Below are 19,476 nucleotides of genomic sequence, written 5' to 3'. Positions count from 1 at the left end.
GATACGATGAGGACAGGCTATGGATGTTGTAGGGACAGCAGGACGAAGTCTTTCTCCTCCACCTTTATCGGAGCGCCAAGATATCGAGTCGGAGATGGTCTACGGAGCCGAACCTTTGGTCTTCTTTTCTTTCTTGCCCTTTTTTCTTTGACAATGAAAAGAAGAAGAGGAAGGAAAATACCCAGGGAAGGACAGGAGCGAAAGCTGAGACGACGTTTTACGGTCTGACGTCTGACGTAGAGAGGCGGATAGGGTCCTTGCGCCTTCGTGTCTGGAAGCCCCGACCAGTCTGTACCATGCCCATGCAGGTTCACAGCATAGCAAGGCTCCTTTTGGGATTGGGTCTGGTCCCAACTACCTTCTTGTCATACCATAGTTCATCTTTACCCGTCTAGTCTCGGCGGCAACGAGGCAGGGTCATGTTTTCCACTTCATTACCCTGCTTTGGGGAATTCCAGAAACAAGCGGGCCATGACCGCGGTGTCGTACGGCCACACACACACACACACACACACACACACACACACACACGACTCAGATATACGGATATTAGACCATTCTTGCCGACTTTCGGGGCTCTCTCCTCGGTCACTCCTGGCATCTCCCACAATTTGCCATCGCCGGCGGTCACCTCCGCTGTTGTGCATTAAGTTGACGATAAGAAGAAATGAGATTGGAGCTAGTCCGGAAGCAGGGGGTTTGGCCCCGGACAATGTAGTCGTAGAGCTCGCAAGAAGTTGTTGGGAACCGTAGACGGTCTTCAAGGCCCTTTGCAATATGCCAAAGCCACACCAAATGCTTCGCAAGACAGGCCATCTAGAGAGAATCGTCTTTTCCCTTGCCGAGGTACGAATAAGTACCCAAGAAACAAGTATGTACCCAAGTCCAATGTCGTGTGTGCGGCGTATTAACTTTATTAGAAAAAGAAATGAAGACAGATGGATTACTTTTTGATTTCCGAGCTCACTCAGCTCGAGGTACGTAGGGTAGGTACGGAAACGCAACATCTTATTACACTGGTTCTTCCATCGCCAATTTCCTTCCGTAGCTTCCAATGGCATGCTGTGTTACCTCCCGAGACCTATTCTAATCGTCCGATGTAGCCATCTACTGGGTCGCTTGGTAATTTGGTGGTGAACACACATCAAAGAGCCACAAAGGTTTCGTCGCGCATAGCCCATCTCAAGCCGCCATCGCCATCCTTGGCCGACCCGTGGGCCATGAGGTGTTACACCACCCGCTCACGTGCCGCCGCTTTCCCCAACAGCCGTCCGCCCCATCTTACGATCGGAACTCTTGAAGCTCGGTCCAGTGGGGAAGGTGCACTTCGTTCAGCGAAGCTCCCCGCATCCGGTGCAAAGAGGACGATGACGTGAAGCCAAAAAAGCTCGTTCCATCCAGCCAACAGTAAGCTGCAACAGCAGCTTCTATCGCAACGACGATCCCTGTTTGGATCTGGCTAGCTGTGGCGCTTGGAGCCCTTTTTGCTCCTGTTCAGTGGTGAACTCTCCCTCCCTCCCTTTCATGATCAAGACGTGGACAGGACAAGATAGGAGGATGCTCCCAGGAAAACCACCAGGAGAGCAAGATGAGGACTGTCACGGCCAGTTTACAGTCGCTGGTCTTATCTGGCGATCCAAATCTCGTCATACTGCTGCGTCCCTTACGAAACCGAAATTCCCCGTCACCTCATCGTCCCTCTTGCGGCAGTTCAGATATCCTAACTTTGCCGACCCGCCCACCTACCCAGACACTGCATTACTACTAAGGTAGCCAACCAGTTTGTGCGCTCCCTCGCCATGGAAATCCATGCACCCGGTCACCGCCGTGCTTTGAGTGAGGATATCCACCCCTCACGTCAAAGCATTTTGGCTTCTGAACTACAGAGGCTGCTCACGATTGTAAGTCAGCCGAAGGGGGGGGGTTCGTTATTTCGACCCGACCTGTTCCCAGTCTTTAGAGCGGGTTTCAACCACATATCTCAATTGTCCGGTTTCGTTCCATCCACGCTGCCCTTCATTCCATCGCTACCCGCCTCCAAGACTTCTCATCCTCTGCTCTGCTGCAATGTACTGCCTGGATCTCAGGTGCGTGACGTTGGCTTGAACATCACGACATTGTGGGAAACACACGTCTCGACTTTGACCACGAGCATGGATTATCTGGGAGAACCCACATCATCACTGCCCATACCACGTCGTTACCTGGATTGAGGGACGCGTCGAGAAGGACAAGGGAAGTCAAGCAGATGTCCGGACGGCGAGACACCATGCGAGAGAGGACACCAGCGGCGACTGAACACTGGGTGGACTGCCAATATGCACCCAGGATTGTCCAGACGACCTCTCCTACAGTACAGCGGCTCGGACATCTGCACATTTGCGTAGCTTTCTTTCGTCTCTGCAGGAAGAAAACCACGTTCTCTTGGCCGAGGCTCCAAAGACGGATGCTGACTGCATTCTCATTCTCCTACAGCCGTCGCGGCAGCCCACAACGGGACCAGGCCCGCATCGCCTAACTCTCCTCGACCTCCCTTACGAGCTTCGCCTAGACATTTACGAGCTCCTGCTCCTGGCTACAGACCCAATCATCGTGTCCAGCCACAGACGCCAACTGCGTGTGAAGGTCGAGCCGCCAGAGCACCGGATCGCCTATCAGCGTGCCCCTCGGCCAAGGCCCCGTGTCGTGACACTCACTTCCAAAAAACCCCACGTCGATATTTTGCAGACGTGCAAGCAGGTCAACCACGAAGCCACCCCTCTCCTCTACCGTGGGAATGACTTTATCGTTGGACTAAGACTCGGTGGGAGGAGAGTAACAAGAATTGAGCCCGCAGACCTGGCGGGCTTCTTCCTCTGCTCTCTGCGCCCTACTACGTTGCTCCATCTATCCTCCCTGAACTTTAGAGGTGCCTGCCAGTGCGACCAATGGCTCTCCCTGCCTGCTACAGCTGGTTATTCTGTTACTGGCAATGAGCTTGTTCGCGTGTGCTCTGATGCTTGGGACTACCACCAGATGGCGTACTTGATCATTAGCAACGCTCTGTGGAACCTTGAGAAAGGTGAGTGGTTCTACTCGTCCATGACCGGCTTTCATTCAGACGCTTGTGCTAAGATGCCTTTTTAACTCAGACTTCGGGAGGCTTAGGGTTTGTGCATTTTGCAACGCCAGCAGCCATGGCCAGCACTACATCCACTAGTTGATCCGGTGTTCAGAGGTTGCTTAGGCCGGCTCTTGTATCCTGCTGACGTCACAAGTCAGACGAATGAGGGTGCGCGAACGATGTAAATATCAATCCGGGCATCGTAGGTCAGCTCTGCCCCAGCGCTCTGGGGGATGCCTGTCGTCTACTCGTAATTTAAAAATCATCCTCATGATAAACACAGTACTCTCTCCGTTGTTCAAGTTCCGAATGTTCCAGCCGCGTTCTGTGTATTTCTTGCGCCATCCACGTCGTCTGGTCCGAGTTCTCCCGTTCCAATTTAAAAGGCTGAGGCAAAAGATGTGAAAAGGAAAAGTAAGGAAGGAGGGGTGGCTGCGTGGTCTCAAGTAGTCATACTCTCCAAAGTCATCATGCCCTAACACCAACGCAAGGATTCCCTATAAATTCTTCCTGAAAGCATGCTCCGGCTTGTGGGTGGTCTCGTAGTCAACATGTACACAGGCCCGCTCCGCATGGGACAGGCTTTCCAGCTTGATCTGCAGCGCCTCAGCCACGTCATGTGTCTCGGCAAGGATGTTCTCAGGGTCCATAACTATGTTCACTTCGGCGGTGAGTCGTGGCCCCGAGTGATAGACGCACACCGTGTCGATGCCCTGGATGACGAAGGAATGGGTCAGACAGACGTACGTGATGAGTTGCTGCGTCTCGACCGAGGCGGTGACGCTGGCGAGCAACGTGAACTCGGCAATGGCACTGAGCAGCCATATGCCTGACACGACAATCCAAAGGACAATGGCGCCCGTTGGGTCAATATATCATGTAAGCTTGGAGCCACCAACGGATGTGAGAATGCCGAAGCCGTTGACTAGCAGGTCACTGCGGTGGTCGGACCAGAGGATGCGCACATGAGAGTAGCGGTTTCGCAGGGAGAAGCAGAAGAGATACAAGACGAGTTTTGAGGCGAAGGCGACGCAGACGATGACGATGGGTTCGATGCGGAACGTCTCCGTCCCCTTCTTCATGGGCTGACTCACCAGCTCGCGCGCGGCGAAGGCGATGATTACAAGTGAGACTGATATCATGAAGAAGCAGAACACAATGTTGCCTACGGTCTCGAGGCGGGCCTTGCCGGCAGGAAAACGGCGTGGGTTGACGCACTTCATGGCGCGGTCGGCGAGGATGAGCGTCAGGTTGCTGGAAGAGTCAAGTATGGCGTCGGCCATGGTGGTGATAAGGGAGAGGGATCCAGTGCTGATGGCGGCGTATATCTGCAAGACCGTGAGGACGATATTGAGGCCGAAGGAGCCCCAGACGGCGACACGGAACTGCGGCTGGTTATCGCTGGTCTCCTGGCGGGCCTCAGCGACGAGCTCGTCAACGGGTTTGAGCATGCGCTTGATGGCGGCGTTCTGGGTTTTGTAGGACCTCTGGGGTTTGTAAGACTTCTGGATCTTGTTGCTCCGGTGCCAGGCGCTGCCGCTGCTGCCAAAACTATTGCCGACTGAGTTTATCTCACGCAAGGTGTTGGCCTTAAAGCAAACGAGTTCCTCCGGGTTCTTGAAGGCGAAAGAGAGGCCATAAGGGTTCGATTCGGAACGCAGGCAGAGGTGGTCTTCGACGTCGGCGGCGGCGGCGGCGGCGGTGGAGTGGCGGGCCAAAGCTTCACTCTTCTCGGCCTGAGAGGAGGCGGGAGGGTGCGGTGGTGTCTCGAGGGCCGTACTAGAAGCGTTGGTCAGGGCTTCTTCACCCGCAAGGGACATCCAGCCTCGGTGGGATGAGTTGACGAGATGAGATGGCGCAGTCCAGGCGAAAGGAGTCTGTGTGCGTGGTGGTACTCTTGGAGAGATCAGGCTCCATCGCGGTAGTGAGTCAGAGAAGCTGTGTCGAGAAATGAGAACCAAAGATGCTTTTATCAAGGGGAGCCCGAAGCATGTTTCCATTGCAGACCTAACGAGCTGAGATGGACCGGGCTGACAAACAGACTACAACATAAGAGGAAAGCGGTGCGCTTCGTGAGAGTGGGAGGGATTCGTGTCGAAAGGATATGCCAAGACCTAGCCCAACTGGGAGCACGAAGTCCGGGCTGCAAGCCAAACGCGGGGTTGTAAAACCCAATCATTTGCTCACGGGAGTCTTGATGAATGGCGTATTGTGGCCAGACGCGGGAACCGGGCCCAGCAGTTCCTCATCGGCCGAGGGAGTCGATAGCAGAACATGCGGAAGGCCTTCGTTCGCAGAATCTCCACAACCGGCGTGGGAAGGGCATGGTCGATCAAGACATGGATCTAGGCAAGATGCCGATGCCGTCTATGGGAGTCGAGGGTGTTACTTGCTCAAGGCCTGGCCTAACTCACTACATCGATACGTCATATGACCAGCGAAATGTCATAAAATAATCAGAAGAAAAAAGCTACACACACCTAGACCAGAAAACATGCAGCCCTGACCAGCCTCCTACAGCTTGGACTCGGGCCTTGCCATAGTCTCCCCGGCCCTCTCGAGGATCCAGTCCCCGACATCCTTGAAGAACTCGTCCTTGCACAAGTCCGCGTGCAGCTGATGGTACGCGCCCTCGTACGGCTTGTGCGTGCTGTCGTCGATGCTCTGGGCGCCGAGCCACTTCTTGCTGGCATGGAAGCATGTCGTCTTGTCCTCGGTGCCGTGGCCGAGCCACAGGCTCTTAACCTCTGGGCTGAGTCGCATCTTGCCGTTAGCGAGCGCGTCTGTTCTCTCGAGCATGCCCGCGAGCCCTTCCAGTGTGCCTGTGTTGTGCAACATATCATCGTCGCGGATGCTCTGCTGCACCACCGGGTCGCGCGTGAGGTTCTCTGCGGGAATCTCGTTGACGAGCTGTTGGCGCGGCAGCACGCGGCTCGCGAGCTTGCCGAAGAAGACCTTGAGGAAGCTAGGCTCTTGACCGGGCGTGAAGGCAATGAAGGGGCTCTCGAGGAGCCACCCACGCACCTGGGCGACGAGATCGTTGTACTGCGGATTGCTCGCTAGCACGAGGACCTGGCCGCCGCCCATGGAGTGACCCATCACGAAGACGGGTGCATTCGCGTCCGCCGAGGACGAAGACGGGATTTTATCGCGGATGAAGGCGGCCACGTCGGCGATCACGCGCGATGTCGAGCCCGTGAGGCCCCTATCAGCGGGTTTCGGGGCGCTGCGGCCCCATCCACGCTGGTCCCAGCTGAAGACCTGGATGCCGCGGCTCGCGAGGTACGGGAACAGCTCGTGGTAGCGGCCTACGTGGTCGCTGAAGCCATGGACGAAGATGAGCTTAGCCTTGATCGGGCCTTGCGGCTGTGACGCAGCGTTAGCGGGATGTAGACCGGCCGATGGATGCGCGTGTATGTCTCTCATACCGTCCATGTCGTGCTATGTAACTTGTGACCGTCCACCTCAAAGGTGCCCTGAGTTTCGGTGGCCATGATGTCGCTGTAACGGGATGTGCTACGGCGAAGGAGAATGGGTGTGAGGTTTCCTAGCGTTACAAGACCAGACGTGACGTGACGATGGAGTCGATTAACGTGTGAAGTGTGGCAAAGTGGAAGATGCCTGCCTCCCTTTTCTCAGAGGCTTTCACGTGTTATTGCCGTGCTGTACTGTAGGTAGGTAGTCTGGTTCAAGACATCCAAAGGGGTGTTAGGGGCGCTTGTGTGTGGCAAGGCACTGGCAGATGACAGAGAGCTCCGCTTGCAGACAGGGGGGGAGCTTGGAGTTCGGGGCTTGGAGCTTGGAGCTTAAGAGACGGAGCTGAGTGAGTGGCGGCTTAACTTTTCCCAGGCTTTCAGTCCGTTTGTGGCTCGGCGAGCAGCTTGAGAGCCAACAGTTGTCTCTGTCTACCTACCTGAACCTTCCACTAAGCCTCAATCGCCAACCTACATTTCAAAGCAGTGCTAGTGCTTATTTGGCTACGAGTGGGACTGACGAGGCACAATACCCAATGGGATCCACGCCGTTTCAGCATCCTGCCAGCTGGTTGTGAGAATCGCCGTACGCCTTGTCTGATTGCCATAGTGACTCTGACATCTTACATCTATATTCGCGGAACCCCATACGTCCGGCCAGGTCGAGTTGAGTTGATTCTATAGGGATGTGTAGCCCGTAAATTCTTTGTAGTACACAAGATTACAATGTTTAGCTGCACGAGAATGCGCCGTAGTAGCCATTGTTTTTAGTATGTGTGCGGCCTTTTCGCATCCAAGACCGGAAACCCTTTGAGTCCATCCTTAACGCGTAGTCGTTTGTACTCAACACTCGGAGGACACGCATTCATCACCGCCGTGTATGCTCCTTGATCTCCTCCTGCAGCTGGCTCTCTACATCCCCCTCGGGGTCCTCTCGCCCAAGGTCCGACTCAATCTCTTCGGACTCTGTAATATGGCCTCTGTCGCCGGGGCGAGAGTCGGGAAGCTCACCGCCGCTCATCTGCCACTCCATGAGCTTGCTAAACGCGCTGTTGTTGTCGGCCGCCAGCTCCGTGTATTTCCCAATCTCGGCAACCCCGCCATTGTTAGAAAGCACAATGATGAGATCCGATCGCTTGATGGTCGACAGTCGGTGCGCAATCGAGATGGTCGTGTTTTTGCCCTTGAGCAACGATGCAAGAGCGGCGTTGACGAGTGTCTCAGACTCTGCGTCCAAGGCCGAGGTGGCTTCGTCAAGAATGAGGATGTCAGGGTCTTTAATCAGTGCTCGTGCGATGGCGATGCGCTGTTTCTGCCCCCCTGAGAGCTGAGAGCCTCGGGCGCCGACCTGCGTATCTAAGCCGGCGGGAAGATCGCTGATAAAATTGCAGTTCGCCTGGCGAGCAGCCGCGATTATTTCTGCGCGGGTGGCGTTAGGTTTGCCGTATGAAATGTTCTCGGCAATACTGCCGGAGAACAGAACGGGCTCTTGCGCGACCATGCCGATGCGACGCCGCAAAGACTTGACGTTCATTCTTGAAATGTCGACGCCGTTAATGGTGATAGAACCGGAGGTGGGGTTGTAGAACCGCAGGAGCAGACCAGCAACAGTTGACTTGCCGCCACCGGATGGTCCCACTACACAAACGTTGCTGCCCCAAGGGATTTCGAAGTTCAGGTCGTTGAAGATCTTGACTGCCGGTCGCGTGGGATAGGCAAACGAGACGTTGGAGAATTTGATGGGACCTTGTGCCGACTTAACCTTAAGTCCAACGGTTTGGGAAATGCCAGGCTTCCGGTCCTGGAGCTCGAACAAGCGACTAGCAGCGCCAACTCCCTTCATCAGCTCAGAGTAGAAGGATGAGAGACCGAACAAGCTGGAGCCCGCGAAAGCAGTGTACATCATGAAAGATGTCAGGTCGCCGAGGCTCATGGCCCCCTCGCGAACAAAGTTGCCACCGACAACAAGCATGGCAAGGATGGTCATGTTGCCAGCCCAGCCCGTCGAAGCAAAAAATGTTGCTGCAATCGTAGACTCCTTCTTGCCCAGAGCAAATATCTTCTTGACCTGATTATTGTAGCGACCAACCTCTTGGACCTCGCCGACGAACGCCTGACTCGTCTTCACATTGCCGAGACGCTCTTCAGCGATTTTGGTCAGCGTACCCAAGTTCTTCTGGATGCCCTTGCTCACATTCCTGATTGAGCGTCCATAGAAGAAAGCACCGACGGCAACAGGGGGCAGCATGATGAGGAGCAGCCCAGTCAACTTCGGGCTGAGCCAGACCATAACACAAAAGCCGGCTCCTCCGCTAAACAGAGCCCTCAGACCGTCGCTGATGTTCTGGGTGATGGACTTGCCAACGATAACGGTATCAGAGCTGAGACGTGAGATGAGATCTCCGACTCGGTTCGCATCGAAAAACTCGGCGTCCTGGACGTACGTTCTCCTGTAAAGGGACGACCGCAGGCGGGCGACAACCCTCTCGCCAACAATGCGTAGAAGAATCACACGTCCGAAATTAGCCACGGCTCCAACTGTCAAGATGACACCCAAGGCAGTAAAAAACTGCGGCATGGTCAGGCCGAACAGACGCACATCCTCAGCGGGATCCTTGGTGGCCATGTCGAGGATTCTGCCAACGGAAAACGGAATAGACATTGTGACGCTGGACGAGATGACAAGGAAAACCATGGCGATTCCGAGCCACCGCAATTCCGGCCGTGCAATCTTGATCAGCCGCCATATCTCGGAAAACCCGGCCTTGCCGCCTTGCGACTTGCCCTCCTTCGACAGCTTTGCGCTCAGGTTGACCTCGGCGGCTTTGGCGGCCCTCTCGGTCTTCTGGAAGTCGTCAAGCTGTTCACCATCCTGCATCGTTGGCTCAGCCTGCTTCGCATCCTTGTTCTCCTCACGCGCTGTCTGCGCGTCTGTAATAGGTTTCGAGTCTTGTTGGTGTCTGGGGAACCCAGCCGAGAAATAACGCAAAATCGCGATCGAGGCGGGCAACTGAGGCTTTCCAGCGAACGGGACCGGGTGCCGTTGCGCGAAGCAACGAGGACCAACAGGCCGCGATAGAGGTGACGATCGATTAGGTACGGAGCTGACGCTTCTGATCTGTGAGAGGAGGGAGTGTTGTAGAGACACTGATCTCGTCGAGGCGTTGCGCAGACCGGGGAGAGTCGCCAGCAACGAGTTCGATGTCGTTGGGCAGCTCCCAACGCGGTGCGGGAGCAAAACCGCTGATCGCGCTACTCCCGTGGCCATTGTGGAACGGAGATTGGAATAATATTATCTCATGGGAGGCGCATAATCAAAAAGCGTGGAATACCGAGGCGTCATCATACGAAGGAAATAGGAGAGTTGCGCATGGATTCAATAGTCATGGCCCGGCTGATAAAGGATGGGAGAGGTTAATTGATTCCGTCATCGGTCCAAGTTCAAAATTTACAGCGCTCTTAGGTACGCTACGACCGCTGACATGGGAAGCAACTAGGGCCCCTCGGTGATAGTCGGGCCGGCCCTGCTAGTCGCCGAATTCCTACTCCGTCTTAGCCGAGGAGCTGGGGGGCGAGGATGGTAGCCTACAAAGGTATATAGGAGAAAACAAAGAAGACAAGTAAGCCCAGAGCATCCTTCTTTAGCAGTCTCTTGGTTTTCCAGTTTCATTGTTCGCATGCATACTTCCAATAAAAATCTCAAGCTATTTCACAATTGTCTGCTTTTTCATTGTTATGATCCACGGCTTCCGAGTGTCTTTTTATGTACATGGGTGTCAGGCCGCAACGAGTACCAATCCTACCGATTCAGATCTACATGAAGACCATCCCCCATCAAGACCTCTCTCCACAGCTGGCCCCAGAGTTGATGATGTCTGCCCCCTATCTGGTCTCATTATGGATAGTTCCAAGTACAACAAGTTGGAAAGTGTTGACCCTTTGCTTTAGCCTTCAGACAGCCCAGACTGCATGATGGCCGTGCAGGTCAAGGACACTTCCCGCGTTCTTTCTAGTATAATATTACAAGGTCCCTCCCAGTGCTCTCAAAATGTGCTACAGCTGTTAGCAACAGAGTCGGTGAGGCTGGATATTCCGTGACACAGGCGTCTTCTCAAGCGCTGCCGTTGCTCTCCTTGCGTAGCATCTCAGCCACGTCGGCATCAATGCCATCGTCACCTCCGAGGTCCGGGAAATCATCTCCATCAAGTCGACGTCTCTTGTTCGCGCCGTTGGCCGAGACAGGGATCGACTGGTACTGGGAGGCGAGAGCAGACAGCATTTCAATGCCAGATGCGGCGGGCGGCTGGAATCGCTGGCTTGACGCCGAGCGTGCGCGGTCGGCATCTGCATGGTGAAGGACAGCTGGCTCATCGTGAACAGGTGGAGGCGTCAGTGCCTCCACAGACGGCGGCGTGAAAGCCTCGACGGGCGGGGGAGTGAGCGCCTCAATCTCCGGCCTCTCCGGCTCTGGGGTCTTGGATGTTCCGTTGCCCGGGGATTGCGAAGCCTCGTGGGCAGGCAGACCACGCATAATGGCCTGCTCGATCTCGCGTCTCTTCTCCTCGGTCTCGGCCTTCCGCGAGGTCAATTCGGCGTACTGCTTTTCGTCGTTAGTCAGCGCCTCCTGACTTGCGCTGAGAAGCTTTTCGAGTTCGCCAATGAGACCCTTTCGGGCCTTGACACATTCAGCAACAGCGCCCTCGGCACTGGCTAGGCTCTTCAATAGCCCGTTGAGGCGCGCAGCGTAGACGGGGGCCGAAGGCACAGGCGTCGAGGGGTCTGTGACCTTCTCAAAGTCTTGGTTGGCCGTGCTGATGGCCGTCTTGGTGGGCAGGTTGAGCTTCGAGACGTCCTGATACGAGGTGACGAGCGGAGTAAGCTCTGCAGGAATAGACGGGCCACCGACCGCAGGGCCGGTAAAGGTTGCCTTTGCAGTTCCGCGGGCCTTGTCAAGTTCTATCGCAGGGTCAATACATCATGCCAACATCTCTGGAAAGGGCGGGCTGACCATCAATGCGCGCCTCGATGGCCTGCTGAACAGGCGGCTCAAATATGAAGCGATCCTTCCATACGTCCATGACTCTTCTGAGCTTGTTTTGGATCTCAGCTGGGGCGCCCTTATAGGCCAATGCTGTCGCCTCTGCAATAACCGGAGAGAAAGCGGTGAGAAAATCCTCCTTGTGCCTGGCCTTTGACTGCTGGGTGACCTCTGTGGGGGTTTTGTGTGTTAGTCTTGTTTTGCTGTCCATTGTCGGAGGGTGACCAACTACTCAGTCCATGAGGCACTCACCGTTTGCCAGGTAGATTAAGCTCAGTCTCTTGGTGCTTGTTGAATCACGAAGGCGCTGCAGCCAGAGCTGCACTGTGCGATCTGCATGTCGCCTGTGAGGGTAAAATCAGCTTGCATGTTGACAGGGAGCAAGTGAGTTGATTCAATGGGGGGGGGGACTCACTTGTGGAACATGATCCATTGTGCCGCAGTTGCAATGCTATCATGGCTCTCATTCAAGGCTGACAGCTTTGCCAGCACAGCATCATCATTGTAGGCCATGTTGGACTGCGGCAGGCGGTCTTGATGGTAGTGGGATCTTTGGTGGTTGTGGGTTGAGATGGGAAGGTCGAGGTGAATAAGCCGGAATCGCAAACAAGATGCCAGATGTTTAAAGATTTTTCCTGGGGTTGAAAAACTTTGTATCCTGGGTTTGAATCTCGAATGGATCTGGTCGTTGGCGATGCCGACTTATAGCACGTAATTTTTTGTGGTCAAGGAAGGAGGGAGAAAAGTCGAGGTGCAAAAAGTTGGAAATTTCCAGGTGAAGGTCACCCAGTTGGAAAGTGAAGTAAGGTGGGCGAAGAAGGAAAGGTCTACGATCAATCAATCAATCACCGGGCCTGAAACTCCAGTAGCAAACACCCAACCTCTCCAAGTTGCTTGCGCAAAGTGTCCGGGTCAGTATGAGGCAGCCCTTCTGTATAGAGAGCCAAACAGTGAGGCTGATGAACTGTAGACCCTAGGCAAATTGAGACCCCGTTTCCTGTGATGGATTGACGGATTCGCAGGGGAGAGAGAAGCCGATATGGACGTCAGTCAATGGAGGTCGAAGGGGATCAAAACAACGCTGAACGTTCAGACGTGGTTGCCGCTGCTATCTCTGTAGCCACCTCAATCGATCGAAGTCGGCTTTGTAATGTATCGGATATATGCAGCTAAGCGCTCTTCCGTATTCCATCAATTTCCTCAACCAAAGGGGACAGACAGCCCGGACCACCAAGGTGACACACTGGTTGCGGAAGGCGCATTTAACTAACCGAAACAGAACAGCTTCAACGGGATAGGTAGGTTACCTGTGCTTCTGCTGCGCACGGCAATCACCGCTCCTAGCCAAGGTAGCCTCACCTGCTGTACCTTGGTACTTGGTACTTACCTCACCTCAACTTGCCCACTTCTACCAACACCCAAGACCGCACCCAAACATCGCCAGCGCAGCGTACACGTACTTGTTTGCCCCAGCACTGCGAAACTCTGCTCCAACACACTTGAGGTATCTTAGCTTTACTTGCCGGCCCACGTCCTCCCGCTGCCGCTGGTACTTGGATATCTGATCCTCCACACCCAGCCGCTTCGACGTGTTGTTTTCCTTTCCTGTTCGTCACCAACCCTCACAAACGTGGTAAAGATGGCCGACAGATTCCCATCCTTGGAGGACTTTGATTCTGGTGGTGCGCTCACTCCAAAGTTCTAGACTTACAACATGTTACCATGCTGACAGACCATGTCCAGCCCAAACCGACATCAAGGACTCGGGCGCCTCACCTTCTGCCGACGACTTCCTTGCTCGCGAGAAGGCCCTTCTTGGCGAAGATGCAAACCAATTCGCTACAGCTGGCGACTCTGCTGCCTTCAACGCTGGCGACGACGATCTCCTAGGTGGCGGAGGCAGCGGCAACGTCATTAGCGAAGAGTCCACGTTCGAGTCGCAGTTCCCCGACCTCGCCAACCAGAACGATGTTCGTCTTCCCACGATCTCGGTACGCATCTGATCTAACAACTCCGTGAGCAGGACTTCACCCCCGGTGCGATCCCAGGCGCCGGCATCACCGCATCCAGCGTCAACTACAACTCCGGCTACAACACCTACGTCGAGGAAGAGGAGGAGCCCGCGGTGATCCGCGAGTGGCGTGAGAAGAGGGATGCACAGAACGAGAAGCGGGCGCAGCAGTTCGCTGCCCAACGCGAGGAGACCATCAAGGAGGCCCGAGAGAACATCGACGACTTTTACAACAATTACAATGCCAAGAAGGAGAAGGGCATTTCCCAGACGCGCAAAGAGGCAGAGCAGTTCCTGGCTAGTCGTGAGGACACCGTCTCCGGTGGCACAAGCTGGGAAAGAATCGCGAAGCTGGTCGACGTTAGCGGAAAGGGCGCCAAGGGTGGTGCCTCTGGCTCTGGCAAGGAACGCTTCCGTGAGCTCTTGGTTAGCCTGAAGAAGGACGAGAAGGCGCCAGGAGCGAGCGGTTATTAGTCAAAGGATGAACAGATGGACGTATGGATGACATGAGCGGCAATCGCCGTATGAAAGCGCCGGCTGCGGCGCAAGCAACAATACATTGGTTTTGTTTGCGGCGACAGTGCGCAGTTGTATTCTAGATGACCTCTTCTGTCAAAAAGAAAGAAGCAGGGAAAGATTGCCATTTGGTAATTCTGGCGGGCATGGTCAAGAATCATTCACGATCGAGACGCCATCATGTGTCCCTACCTCGCCAAGAACAGGAATGTAGGCAACAAAAGCAAGGCCAGTCTAAGGCCATTCGGTCTATTGGTCGCCCTACGAATCATACAGTCCGACCCTGAGCCCCTCGCTCTATCGCGTGGAATACATCGCGGACAGCGTCTAGTTCTTGCCGAAGTAGGTGTTGTAGCCAAGAACCTTGCGGCCGGCACCGTAGAAAGAAGCTGCTGATTGTAAGTGATCGGCTCAACGATGCCTTGCTGGGGGATTATGACATACCACCGATGCTTCCCCACAGGAGGATAACGTAGGGGGTCATGTAGAGACGGCTACGAGGGTTCTACGATCTCGAGTCAGTCTTATCCGTCGGCACTTGTGCTATTGACACAATATCGCAAAAATTCGACATACGATCTTCCAGACACGGGTGTGCTCCTTATAGGCGGTCTGGTAGAACTTCTGGAGCTCCGGGACCTTGTTCTTCGCGTCGACGAGACTGTGTGGACGTCAGAAATGCACTCGTACGATATTTATTGCTGGCCTTCAAACGGGCAGGCAATGGCGACGATCGTGCTCAGGTAGCTGTGGCCGAAAATCTCATAGCGGGAGGGGTCACGTACCCCATTTTGATCGGTTCAATTGCAGTATGCTCGGGGGTTGAGGTGGTTTGCGGCTTTGTAGGCTTTCTCGAGTGACGACTTTGGAGGACAGACGGGATAATCAGGAAGATGGGATGTCTTGGATTGGTGGGCCAAGTGCCACTGACTAAGCCGATCCGCTTTCGAGCCGCGCACCGACGAATAGCGCCGAGCTCAATTCGGTTGACGGATGGAGCTGCTTAGGAACTTTTTGGCCGAAGCCTACCTACAGTCTGAATCTCTTCTCATCACACAGCTTCCACTTGCAGCCTCGACCTCGCTATGCAGCCTGTACTCGACTTTATGTTTCGTTAGACGTGCCGGCTGCTATGCTTGAAGCCTTGCCTCAACATAAATCTGCCTTGGTGGTTTTTTACGCGAGGCAATGCAACTGGCCTCGCAATGCCTCTGTCACTTGAATAGAGCACACCTTGGACGGTGGCAACCACATCAAGGACTCGATCCAATTCGACGAACGGCCCCGGCTCTACCGAGGACTCCTCGCAGAAGGTTCAATAGGATTTGCGTGGGAGCCCGAAACTCCAGCACCGAATCCCTCATAGGCGGTCGCCCGCGATCGAGGTTGCCTTTTCTACATCCTGTGGCCGGCCCTACGGTTCCGAGCAAGACGATATTCAGAGCAGACAACGCGCCGAGACTCCCACAGAACAAAATCCCGAATAAACGGCCCCCATCTGATCAGCTCCCAAAAGTGCAAATTTTAAAAAAGTGGTGGGAACCAAGTCTCGACACTCGAACCGACTCACCCACAAATGTATGGCCACTGTGTGAGTCCGACCTCGGATTGGCGGACATACCTGAAAACGGGAACAATGCGTCGCTCTGGCTCAGTCAGCTCGTTTCCGCGAAGAGAGAGCATGGACGGGACGGCGTGTTGCTCATCTGGGAGGCTGTGGAGAAGCTCAGGTCACTCCACGATGTGACGAGCGAAGAAGCCGAGTTGTTTTGGAGTGCCATCCTAGAAGCTGTTCTCCACGACGAGGACAGTTTGAAGGATGTTGTGCTGTTTTCAGAATGGCTACTTCGTACTCACTCTGCGCAGTGGCCTTCACTCTACTCGAAGACGATATCTTACTGTCTGCGCAATGGCCAGTACCTCAGAGCAATGCAGTGGCATCTGCGGTTAATGCCGAACTTTGACCCTGGGCCAAAAATATTCGGTGCCTTGCTACAGGAGTTTGCCATTGTTCCTGGGGCCGAAATGCAGCAGACGCTGCAAGCGCTCTACGTCGCGTCTCTTCACCACAGCTCGTACGATGAGCTTATCCCCCTTCTATATCGCAATGGCCTTTCTCAAGACTGCAACGGATGGCGCGATCTGTTCATAAACCACCACGACCTGCCTCAACCAACAGCCGAGTCCCAGCCGTACTTGAAGTACCTCGCTCGTTACTATCCGACCATCACTCTTGAACTTGAGGAGCAGATGATCGTGGGTTTGAACTCATCGACGTATTGGGATGTCCACTACGACTCTCTTTGGGATGCTATGAAGCAGTACACGCACGGCGATGATAGCGACTCCCCAGGAAGACGACACAGTGATACGCTGGGTGCACGTTGGTTCGCAAGTTCTTGGGTACCGCTCGATTTTGCAATCCATGCTGTTCATGCGCTGGGCGTGCGCCAAATCGGTCCTCTGTCGTTGCAGTCGATTGCATTGCGTGAGCCTATCGCACACCGAGTCGTGGCTCGAATTGAGCAGTTGCGCAAAATCAACATCGATATTGGCCATTCCGCATACTCGCAGGTTCTAAAACGGTTTGCCGAGAACGAGGACAACGAACTGCTGCATGAATTGCTGCATACAGACATCCACCCTGACGTCTTTGACGACCCCCCAATGCTGGCTAGCATCCGTGACAAAGCCTTGAAAGAGGGGGCCTGGGAGACGCATCGGCTGCTGGTCGCAATCCAACCCGCCATAGTCGAAGAGTCGGTCGACTTGACGTCGAATCTTTTACTGCAGGAAAGTGTCAAGTATGGCCAGAGCAGACAGGCTTTGGCTTTGCTGGACGACATGCGGACCATGAACATTGATGTGTCCATGTCGACGGTTCAACACATTTGCTGGAGCATCCTTGACATTCTGCCATGGAACCCAAAGACCACAGCCGTCAACCAAGAGGCTTTGAACACGGCCATAGCTTATCTTACGCGTCTGACGCTGCTCAAAAAGCCGGTTCACTCACATTATTGGCAAAAGATCATCTTCGGCCTCGGGAAATTTGGCCGCATCGGCGAGTTGGAAGAACTTTGTATCGGCATCATCGACACCTACGAGAAGCTCTGTATTTCAGAGGGCGGTTTATTGCCGGTTCATTACCTGGATGCGCCGCCGTTGGGTATGGATGGCTCAACCAATGATGTTCTCGTGCCAGCTGACCTGCCCATCGCCCACGAACATCACCCGGTGCGCCGGATCTTCGACAATGCCGCTTTGCACGCCGCGATCGTTCGATGGGGGTTTAAGGCAGGCTTCTCTAAACCCTGCAGCAGTTGGGGTCCTCTTCCCAGCAGCATGGCAGCCGCGTCCGAATATTCAGTCGCACGGGGTGTACGGTTTCTGGCTATTCTCAATGGAAGAGGTATTCCATTTCGGGCAGCCGTCGTTCAAGATCAGGTTGTGAGATGTCTAGCTCGAGCCTATTTGCCCCAGAACAAGGGAGCATCTCGCAGGAGGGTTGACCTGCCGCCGCTGAAAAACATGAGCGAACTGGTCAACAGAGCAGCCGGGCGTGATTTGCTACCCAGTACTGCCAAATTGCGGGACCTGATGGAGGACGTATACCCCGGAAAGAGCACAGCGAGTATGGCCACAAGAAGTTTCACATCATCTGTAATACCACACATGCCGTAGACAATACACGTGATGACGCCAGAATCATTGCGGGTCGATGAGGGGTCATTAAAGTTCGCTCGACATTACTCTAACACAAGAAAGAATTCATACATTTAATTTACACCTCTCGTCTTTCGCCGGAGGCATTTTGCGTCGTCTGGACGCGCTTTACATCACCTGTAGCCCGGCCCACCCTACTCATCGCCCCCATGCTTCTTCGGCTTGATGACGAGCAGAATGATCATACCCGCTATAATAAGAATCAGGAGGAGGATGATCTTCCGCTTGGTCGTCTTCTTTTGGTACCCGGCGGCGACAACGAGCTCCTTCTCGGCTCCCTTAACATCCGTAGTCATGCGCTCAACGTTGTAGTCTATCCGGTCCAGCATGGTACCCTGATCAATGACCATATTTTGCAAGTCGCGGAATATGTCGGCAAGCTCAATAATGCCCTGTGCAATGTCCTCGATCTCCCTCTCACGTTGGATAATGGCCGCGTCGTTGGATTGCAGAAGCTTTTGCTGCGTTGCCTGGAGCGTGGACTGCGAGAAGGACCTGTCGGCGTCAGACTCGAGCATCGACGGGTCCATATACGAGCTCGAAGGTTGCGGTGTCGATCCCCGATCGCCCGGTACGCCTGCACCGCTACTGAGACCGCTCATCCCGCGCAATTCTTTCCGCCGTCAGCCTAATGTGAGATCACGGGTGTCGTTGAGTGCTTACTCTTCAAATATGCGCTCTGCTTCTTCCTAAAGAGCGCGCTTGAATCTTGTACCCTTGAGGCTAGTGATGTCTGTATGTTCTTGGCCATGGTCTCCTCCGCACCGGTTATCGTTCCCGCATGCTTGGACTCCCTAACCATCTGCTCGACTCGTTGGATGCAGCGATGGCAGTCGTGAAAGCCCTTTGTGATCTGTTGGGTGAGGGTCTCGATCTCGCGCTCCTCTGCCTTTTTTGCGTCATCGTCGTTGAAACCTGGCAGCACATGCTTTTGGTGCAAGCGCTCGAGCACCTGGCTCTTGGTGGCTATGTCGGCGAGCAAGTCGGTGATCTCGTCGGATACGTCCGCCCAACGCGGGGGGAGGAGGTCCATTTCTATAACGGCGTCTCCATCGTCCTCGAAGGCGCCGGCCGAGAGGAGGCCACGCGTGTCATCATTGCCACTGGCATAACTGCTGTTTCCTGGAAAGGCATCACCGAAGCTATTCCCACCGGCGGCACCACTATACTTCGTCCGTTTCGTCGGATGGTGCGCGTATGACTGCCGATAGGAAATATAACTGCAAATAGTTGTGAGCAAGAATGGGATTCGCAATGAGAAGCGTGGGAGAGGACAGCCGAGGACGGCAACGTACAGGTTCGTGCGATCTCGCCACATGGCGGACGCCAGAGCCGGCCGCGATGGCGCTCCTCAGCCTGGGTTCCTTTGTCGCTCGCTGCGCGGGCTGCTCAGGGTCGTCGTCATGAACGAAAGGTGGATAGTGCAGAGCAGGACACAATTGGCGTGGGACAGCAGAGAAACAGCAACGTGGGTATGTAGAGCGAGGTCGGGATGTTCGTCAAAAAAGGTACGTCAGATGCCAGATAGGTAAGTTTGTGTCAAGGGCGGGCTGAAGTAGCTGTCCAGAAAGAGGCGAGCTTCAGCTCTAGGCCCCCATAGAAGCTACAG

The 19,476-nt window shown here is 54.6% G+C and overlaps 9 protein-coding genes across 9 annotated transcripts; 3 read left to right on the top strand and 6 right to left on the bottom strand.

Annotated features, from left to right (window-relative positions):
• Window positions 1-2,248: 2,248 nt before the first annotated feature.
• CH63R_12986 (uncharacterized protein) lies at window positions 2,249-3,126 on the top strand (the record flags this gene model as incomplete). The annotated part of the gene is made up of 2 exons (XM_018307960.1): window positions 2,249-2,383; window positions 2,476-3,126. The coding sequence occupies 2 exons, from the start codon at window positions 2,249-2,251 to the stop codon at window positions 3,124-3,126; spliced, it is 786 nt and encodes a 261-aa protein (XP_018152377.1).
• Window positions 3,127-3,600: 474 nt separating this feature from the next.
• CH63R_12985 (Cation efflux family protein) lies at window positions 3,601-4,923 on the bottom strand (the record flags this gene model as incomplete). Its single annotated transcript, XM_018307959.1, has 2 exons — window positions 3,601-3,932; window positions 3,999-4,923. The coding sequence occupies 2 exons, from the start codon at window positions 4,921-4,923 to the stop codon at window positions 3,601-3,603; spliced, it is 1,257 nt and encodes a 418-aa protein (XP_018152376.1).
• A 694-nt stretch (window positions 4,924-5,617) lies between these two features.
• CH63R_12984 (Hydrolase) lies at window positions 5,618-6,597 on the bottom strand (the record flags this gene model as incomplete). The annotated part of the gene is made up of 2 exons (XM_018307958.1): window positions 5,618-6,469; window positions 6,532-6,597. The coding sequence occupies 2 exons, from the start codon at window positions 6,595-6,597 to the stop codon at window positions 5,618-5,620; spliced, it is 918 nt and encodes a 305-aa protein (XP_018152375.1).
• Window positions 6,598-7,444: 847 nt separating this feature from the next.
• Window positions 7,445-9,844, bottom strand: CH63R_12983 (ABC transporter; the record flags this gene model as incomplete). The annotated part of the gene is made up of 1 exon (XM_018307957.1): window positions 7,445-9,844. One exon carries the CDS (start codon window positions 9,842-9,844, stop codon window positions 7,445-7,447), a length of 2,400 nt encoding a protein of 799 aa, XP_018152374.1.
• An 843-nt stretch (window positions 9,845-10,687) lies between these two features.
• Window positions 10,688-12,127, bottom strand: CH63R_12982 (Duf618 domain protein; the record flags this gene model as incomplete). Its single annotated transcript, XM_018307956.1, has 4 exons — window positions 10,688-11,532; window positions 11,585-11,785; window positions 11,867-11,958; window positions 12,030-12,127. 4 exons carry the CDS (start codon window positions 12,125-12,127, stop codon window positions 10,688-10,690), a joined length of 1,236 nt encoding a protein of 411 aa, XP_018152373.1.
• A 1,126-nt stretch (window positions 12,128-13,253) lies between these two features.
• On the top strand, window positions 13,254-14,099 carry CH63R_12981 (Clathrin light chain; the record flags this gene model as incomplete). Its single annotated transcript, XM_018307955.1, has 3 exons — window positions 13,254-13,296; window positions 13,358-13,605; window positions 13,638-14,099. The coding sequence occupies 3 exons, from the start codon at window positions 13,254-13,256 to the stop codon at window positions 14,097-14,099; spliced, it is 753 nt and encodes a 250-aa protein (XP_018152372.1).
• Window positions 14,100-14,468: 369 nt separating this feature from the next.
• On the bottom strand, window positions 14,469-14,931 carry CH63R_12980 (uncharacterized protein; the record flags this gene model as incomplete). The annotated part of the gene is made up of 4 exons (XM_018307954.1): window positions 14,469-14,530; window positions 14,586-14,646; window positions 14,718-14,802; window positions 14,927-14,931. 4 exons carry the CDS (start codon window positions 14,929-14,931, stop codon window positions 14,469-14,471), a joined length of 213 nt encoding a protein of 70 aa, XP_018152371.1.
• Window positions 14,932-15,717: 786 nt separating this feature from the next.
• On the top strand, window positions 15,718-17,825 carry CH63R_12979 (Pentatricopeptide repeat domain-containing protein; the record flags this gene model as incomplete). The annotated part of the gene is made up of 2 exons (XM_018307953.1): window positions 15,718-15,732; window positions 15,801-17,825. 2 exons carry the CDS (start codon window positions 15,718-15,720, stop codon window positions 17,823-17,825), a joined length of 2,040 nt encoding a protein of 679 aa, XP_018152370.1.
• Window positions 17,826-18,001: 176 nt separating this feature from the next.
• CH63R_12978 (SNARE domain-containing protein) lies at window positions 18,002-19,185 on the bottom strand (the record flags this gene model as incomplete). Its single annotated transcript, XM_018307952.1, has 3 exons — window positions 18,002-18,480; window positions 18,531-19,087; window positions 19,163-19,185. 3 exons carry the CDS (start codon window positions 19,183-19,185, stop codon window positions 18,002-18,004), a joined length of 1,059 nt encoding a protein of 352 aa, XP_018152369.1.
• Window positions 19,186-19,476: the final 291 nt, after the last annotated feature.

This window comes from Colletotrichum higginsianum, chromosome 9 (assembly GCF_001672515.1).
Source record: "Colletotrichum higginsianum IMI 349063 chromosome 9, whole genome shotgun sequence".
In the NCBI taxonomy this organism is placed as follows: domain Eukaryota; kingdom Fungi; phylum Ascomycota; class Sordariomycetes; order Glomerellales; family Glomerellaceae; genus Colletotrichum; species Colletotrichum higginsianum.
Note: the sequence above shows the minus strand (reverse complement) of the source record. Positions and strands in the feature narration are given on the sequence as shown.